This window comes from Neopelma chrysocephalum, unplaced genomic scaffold (genome assembly GCF_003984885.1).
Source record: "Neopelma chrysocephalum unplaced genomic scaffold, ASM398488v2 Primary Assembly neopelma1_24, whole genome shotgun sequence".
NCBI classification, from domain to species: Eukaryota; Metazoa; Chordata; class Aves; order Passeriformes; family Pipridae; genus Neopelma; species Neopelma chrysocephalum.
Genome location: NW_020897693.1, coordinates 52,995 through 59,564, shown reverse-complemented (window position 1 = coordinate 59,564; position 6,570 = coordinate 52,995). Strand labels below are relative to the sequence as shown.

The window sequence follows — 6,570 nt, the reverse complement described above, 5'->3', positions numbered from 1 at the left end:
CACCGGCGGCGAGCGCCGGGGCCCCACCGGCACCCACGGCGCCGGCGGCACCCACAGCGGCTGGAGGCGGCGGTGGCGGGGCCGGTGCGGGCGGCGGCGGGGCCGGTCCCGGCTCGGCCCGCGAGGGGTGGCTCTTCAAGTGGACCAACTACATCAAGGGGTACCAGCGCCGCTGGTTCGTGCTCAGCAACGGGCTGCTCAGCTACTACCGGTACGTACCGGGCACCGGGGACCCCCCCGTGACCTTGGGGACCGTCTGAGCCCCCACGGGGTGAGGGGAGAGGGGGAGGGCGGTGTCCCCCGCGCCCAGCGGGGAGGGGTCGGTGTCCCCCGGGGACGGCTGGGGAAGGGGGCAGGTGTCACCTGCCTGTCCCCGGGGTTGTCACCTCTCGGTTCCCCGGGGCTGAATTTGGGGAGGGGGGCGTCAGGGTGTTCCCCGGTGCCAGCAGGGCGGGTCACGCCTCCCTGGCCCCGGGGTTGTCACCTCCGTGTCACGGGGGCTGTAACCTCCCTGGCCCCGCAGGTATTTTGGGGGGGGGGGGGTCGGGAGGGTCTCCACCTTCGCCTCTTCCAGCCCATGGATCTCGCTGTCTCTCCCAGCGCCTCTTCCCGGTGGCCCCGTGGCTCGTCCCCAAGCCCCGGCAGCGGCACTGCCACTCCCTCGGGGACATCTGAGCCCGGCCCGGGGGGGGGGCCGTGTCCCTCCGTTACTAATGGGAGAAGCGGAGTCTTGGGCAGCTGCCGGCTCCGGTTACACGGCCGGGAATGGGGGGGGGACACACCGGGACGGGGGTGTCCCGCCTGGATGTCACCCCTGCCACCCGCTGACGTGGACAGGGAGTGCCAGGCTGGGACTTCACCCTCGTCCCGGCCGTGCCAGGATCCGGGAAACACCAGGATTCCCAAGGCTCCAGGATCCCTGAGGCCACTCCTGGGAACCAGAGACTGTGGATTTACCCCCCGTAAAGTGACCCACCCCAGCCTCGGCCCCACCAAAGCCTCCCTATTAATAGCCCCACGCGCCGGGTCGGGAATGCTGAGCCCCCTGCATGGCCCCCTGCGGGCTTGTCCCGGGGATCCCAGCCCCTTCCCTCCCTCACCCCGTGCTTCCCGCGCAGATCCAAGGCGGAGATGGGCCACACGTGCCGGGGCACCATCAACCTGGCCACGGCCAACATCACTGTGGAGGATTCCTGCAACTTCATCATCTCCAATGGCGGCGCCCAGACCTACCACCTGAAGGCCAGCTCTGAGGTGGAGCGGCAGCGCTGGGTCACCGCCTTGGAGCTCGCCAAGGCCAAGGCTGTCAAGATGCTGGAGGAGTCAGGTACGGCATTCCCGGGATCCCACGGGAGCCAGGGCAGGGGCATGGTGCCCTCAGGACTCAAGGAAGGATTGTGGTGCTCTCAGGATGAAATCCAGTGTCCAACAGGACCCAGAGCAGGATCCCAATGTCCACAGGACAGGGTGATGGTGCCCCTCAGGACAGGATTCCAGTGTCCCCGGGGCAAGATCCCAGTGTCCTGACAGTGAAATCCCAGTGCCCAACAGGACCCAGAATAGGATCCTGGTGCCCTAGGCAGGATCTCAGTGCTCTCAAGGTGAAATCCCAGTGCCCCATAGGAGCCAGTGTCCCCAGTGCAGGATCCCAGTTCCCCACAGAGCAAGACCCCAGTGCTGCACAGAACCCAGGCCAGGATCCCAGTTCTCCATGGAACCCTGGGCAGGATCCCAGTGCCCTGGGCAGAATCCCAGTGTCCCACAGGCCCCAGGGCAAATTCCCAGTGCCCTCAGGGTGAAATCCTAGTGCCCAACAGGACCCAGGACAGGATCTCGGTGCCTCAGCACAGGATCCCCTGTGCCCCACAGAACCCAGGGGAGGATCCCAGTGCAGAATCCCAGTGCAGGATCCCAGTTCCCCACAAGACTCAGGGCAAAATCCCAGTGCCCCCCAGCACCCAGGGCAGGATCCCAGTGCCCTGCAGGACCTGGATCAGGGTCCCAGTGCCTCATGGGACCCAGGACAGGATCCCAAGGCAATATCCCAGTTCCCCACAAGACCCAGGGCAGGATCCCAGCACCCTCAGGGCAGCATCCCAGCACCCTGGGCGGGGTCCCAGTGCCCCACAGGCCCCAGGTCAGGATCCCAGCACCCTCAGGGATTTGGGGATCCCCCATGCTCCCCTTGGTAGCCCCCCCATTGCCCCCCAGTGTAACAGGCGCTCAGAGCCGGGCATACGGGACAACCCCCCACATCCCAACCCACGCTTCCCATCCCTTCCCCGTTCCCTCAGACGACTCCGGCGATGAGTCGGTGTCGCAGACGGACAAGACGGAGCTGCAGAATACGCTGCGGATTCTGTCCAGCAAGGTGGAGGATCTGAGCACCTGCAACGACCTGATCGCCAAGCACGGCACGGCCCTGCAGCGCTCGCTCAGCGAGCTCGAGGCCCTGCGCCTGCCCCCCGAGAGCACCGACAAGATCAAGCAGGTCAACGAGCGGGCCACGCTCTTCCGCATCACCTCCAACGCCATGATCAACGTGAGGCCGCTTCCCCGGGGAAAACCGGCGGGAAAACCAGCAGGAAAACCGGTGGGAAGCACTCCCCTCCCACCACTTTTGTTTTGGTTCGGTTTTGTCCCTGCAGGCCTGCAGGGATTTCATGCTGCTGGCGCAGACGCACGGGAAGAAGTGGCAGAAGTCGCTGCAGCAGGAGAGGGATCAGCGGATCCGGCTGGAGGAGACGCTGGAGCAGCTGGCAAAGCAGCACAACCACCTGGAAAGGGCGTTCCGGGGGGCCACGGTGCTCCCTGCCGGCACGCCCGGCACTGGCGGCTCTGGGAAAGGTGGGATGGGACAAGGCTGCTTTCCCTGAACTTCCCTCACTCCGCTGATCCCAGGGGGTGGGCCTGTCCCGTGTCACCTGTGCTGCCAAGGCAAAGGCAGGATGGGATAAGCCAGGTGTTCCCCAGCTGCTTTCCTGAGCCAGGCTCAGCTTCCCTCAGTCCCCTGATCCCAAGGGCTGGGTCTGTCCCCTGTCACCTTGTGTAGCCAAGGGATTTTGGCGCTTAAAACCAGCTCCAAAGTGGCTCATCTGAGCCTTGCCTGTGTGACCCCTGCCTGCTGGTGACAGGGGCCTCCCAGTGTCCCACTGGTGGGAAACTGGGAGCGATGTCCCTTCCTTAACAGCACTGTCCCCTTCCCAGATCTGTGCTGCCCCTCCAAAGGTGACATGAGCGACGAGGATGACGACAACAACGAGTTCTTTGACGCCCCCGAGATCTTCCCCATGCCCGACATGATGGGCCACAAGTGAGTTCTGGGGGGCTCTGGGGGGGGCCCCACTGCCTGGACCTCCTGGGAAATGATCACCCTGTTTTCCACCCTTTCCAGGAGAACTGGGAGCAACATCAGCGGCACCAGCAGCGACATCAGCCTGGATGAGCAGGTGGGACGGGAGTTTATGGCTTTGGGGTGGGAACAGGGCTGGGCTGGGGGTCCCCGAACTCCCACGGGGGTGTTTTGGGAGGTCAGAGTGATGGAACAGCCCTCAGGGGGAACAGGGCTGCACTGGGAGTACCCTAATTCCCACAGAGGGGTTTTGGGGGGTCACAGTGATGGAACAGCCCTTGTCTCCCCCCTCCCCAGTACAAGCACCAGGTTGAGGACACCAAGAAGGAGAAGAGAACCCGCATTCCCTACAAACCCAACTACAGCCTCAATCTCTGGAGCATCATGAAGAACTGCATCGGGAAGGAGTTATCCAAAATTCCCATGCCGGTGAGTGCAGATACATCCGGCGGGTGGGCTCGGAGCTCCCCAAAAAGCCCCTTTTTTGACCCATTTCTCCCTTGCAGGTGAACTTCAATGAGCCACTGTCGATGCTCCAGCGGCTGACAGAGGACCTGGAGTACCACGAGCTCCTGGACCGGGCGGCCAAGTGCGAGAATTCCCTGGAGCAGCTGTGCTATGTGGCCGCCTTCACCGTCTCCTCTTACTCCACCACCGTCTTCCGCACCAGCAAACCCTTCAACCCGCTCCTGGGGGAGACCTTCGAGCTGGATCGGCTGGAGGAGAGTGGCTACCGCTCCCTCTGCGAGCAGGTGTGGCCAGCCCCACTCTCCCGACCTCTCTTATTCCCTTGGGATGGCCGGCATTGAGCTCTTCCCAATCCCTGTCCAGGTGAGCCACCACCCCCCGGCCGCTGCCCACCACGCCGACTCCAAGCACGGCTGGACGCTCCGCCAGGAAATCAAGATCACCAGCAAATTCCGAGGGAAATATCTCTCCATCATGCCTCTAGGTGAGCATCCTGGGATTTTGGGAGCCACCCAAGGCTCCGGGTGTGGTTCCCAACACAGCTTGCCCCACCCTCAGGTACCATCCATTGCGTCTTCCACTCATCCGGCAACCACTACACGTGGAAGAAGGTGACTACCACCGTGCACAACATCATCGTGGGGAAGCTGTGGATAGACCAGGTGGGAAATCACGGATATGGGAGCGCCCTGGTCCTGTATGGATCCCTTGGGAATGGGTTGTGGGTGGGTCTGACTGTCACCTTGCCTCTGCAGTCGGGTGAGATCGAGATCGTCAACCACAAGACGGGTGACAAGTGCAACCTCAAGTTTGTCCCTTACAGCTACTTTTCCCGGGACGTGGCGAGGAAGGTAGGGAAAACAGGGAAGCGCGGGACATCCCGGGGTGCCTGTGTCCTGATCCGTGCCATTCCCTCTCCCTCCAGGTGACCGGGGAGGTGACGGATCCCTCGGGGAAGGTGCACTTTGTCCTGCTGGGCACGTGGGATGAGAAGATGGATTGCTACAAAGTCCAGCTGGGAACGGGGGACAACGGAGCCGAGGCCCGGCCGCGAGCCCACGAGTCCGAGGACAGTCGGGTGCTGCTGTGGAAGCGGAACCCGCTCCCGTGAGTCGGGAATACGGGATGAGGCACCTCCCAGGAGCGGAGACGCGGGGCTGGCGCTGAATTCCCCCTCCTTCCCATGCTGCAGGAAGTACGCAGAGAACATGTACTACTTCTCAGAGCTGGCGCTGACCCTGAACGCCCCGGAGAGCGGGACGGCTCCCACGGACAGCCGGCGGCGTCCCGACCAGCGGCTCATGGAGAACGGGCGCTGGGACGAGGCCAACGCCGAGAAGCAGCGGCTGGAGGAGAAGCAGCGGCTCTCCCGCAAGCGCCGCGAGGCCGAGGCCGCCCGTGCCTCTGAGGATGGTAAGGAAGGGATGTCCCCCCCTCTCCGGAGCCCCCCCGGGTGGCCCCCAGGCCCTCACCCCTTCTGTGCCCTCCAGGGACCCCCTGTGATCCCTACAAACCGCTGTGGTTCGAGCGGAAGAAGGACCCGGTGACGCAGGAGCTGGCGCACGTCTACAAGGGGGGGTACTGGGAGAGCAAGGAAAAGCAGGACTGGAGCCTGTGCCCGGATATTTTCTGAGCCCAGCGAGGAGGAGGAGCGGCGGGATGGGGGGGATGAAGGCCAGGACCCCCCCCCTTCCGTGTCTGTCTTAAGCGCCCGCTGTCCCCGCGCCGGCCGGGCTTTGCCTTAGCCCACCCAAACTGACCTTGGGGAGCGGGAGCCAACACAGCCCCCCCAGAGCCGGGCTGGAATGGGGGGGTCCCTCATCCCACCCGCCTCCCTGGCACCCTGGGGTGGGGGACACAGCCACCCCCAGGGTGGGGGGTCCCCGGGGTGAGCCCGAGGCTGGCCTTGGTCTCCCCCCACTCCCCACTTTTCTTCCCGTCCGCCCCCAGGAGTTCGGGTGCTTTTGGGGTACGGGAGGGGCCAGACTCCCCCCCCAGCCTGTTCTATAGGTGTATATTATATATATGTAGAGAGCAATCGGGGTCCCCTTCTCCCCCTGCCCAGGGGGAGCCTTCCCCAGCCCCCGCTTCGGGGGGTCCCCCCCCTCCCAGGGGTGTCCCCCACCCACGGGGACCCCCCTATGAGGTGCCTTCCCTGTAGGTTTAGGGTGGGGGGAGAGAGCTGTCCTGGGTTTTGGGGGGGTTTGCACCCTCAAACACTACAGGGGGGGGGGGAGGCAGTGTGGGGGTCTCTGTACCCCCAAACCTGAAATCGGGGGCTTTTGATGCCTTTTTATTTTATTTTTTTCTTTTTTTGGGTTTCTTTTTTGTTTTTTTTTTTTTGTCCCAAGAAAAAGAACTAAATTAAAAATCTGTGAATGCCCCAACCCAGCTGTGCTTGCTCTGGGAGTGGGGGGGTCCACTTCCCCCCTGCAGCTGGTTTTGGGGGTATCCCTTCCTCCTCTGGGGCCCTGATCCTTGCAGTGAATCCTTGGACCCCAAAAATAGGGGGGTGGCAGCAACCAAACAGGGACTTGAACTCCATTCCTGGGGGTCTCCAGGTGCTCTCTCTTCACCCAGGTCCCGCTGCCCCACGGTGGCTGGGGGGAAGTGGGGGGTGTCCCCTGTGTCCCCCCACATTCCCTGCTGGATTTGGGGTGCTGGGGACCCCCCTGGGCATCTCCTGCCCCACGCAGAAGGCCCTGGGTTCCACCCCCAATGACTTTCTGGGGGGACCCTCGATCTCTTCC

The 6,570-nt window shown here is 63.7% G+C and overlaps 1 protein-coding gene across 1 annotated transcript; it reads left to right on the top strand.

Annotated features, from left to right (window-relative positions):
• Positions 1-72: 72 nt before the first annotated feature.
• OSBP (oxysterol binding protein) lies at positions 73-6,132 on the top strand. Its single transcript, XM_027698686.1, has 14 exons — positions 73-211; positions 1,119-1,327; positions 2,295-2,542; positions 2,649-2,847; positions 3,208-3,313; positions 3,395-3,449; positions 3,650-3,781; positions 3,859-4,104; positions 4,184-4,304; positions 4,379-4,482; positions 4,576-4,671; positions 4,746-4,927; positions 5,013-5,233; positions 5,311-6,132. Exons 2-14 carry the CDS (start codon positions 1,132-1,134, stop codon positions 5,451-5,453), a joined length of 2,049 nt encoding a protein of 682 aa, XP_027554487.1. The 5' UTR covers positions 73-211; positions 1,119-1,131; the 3' UTR covers positions 5,454-6,132.
• The last annotated feature ends 438 nt before the right edge of the window (positions 6,133-6,570 follow it).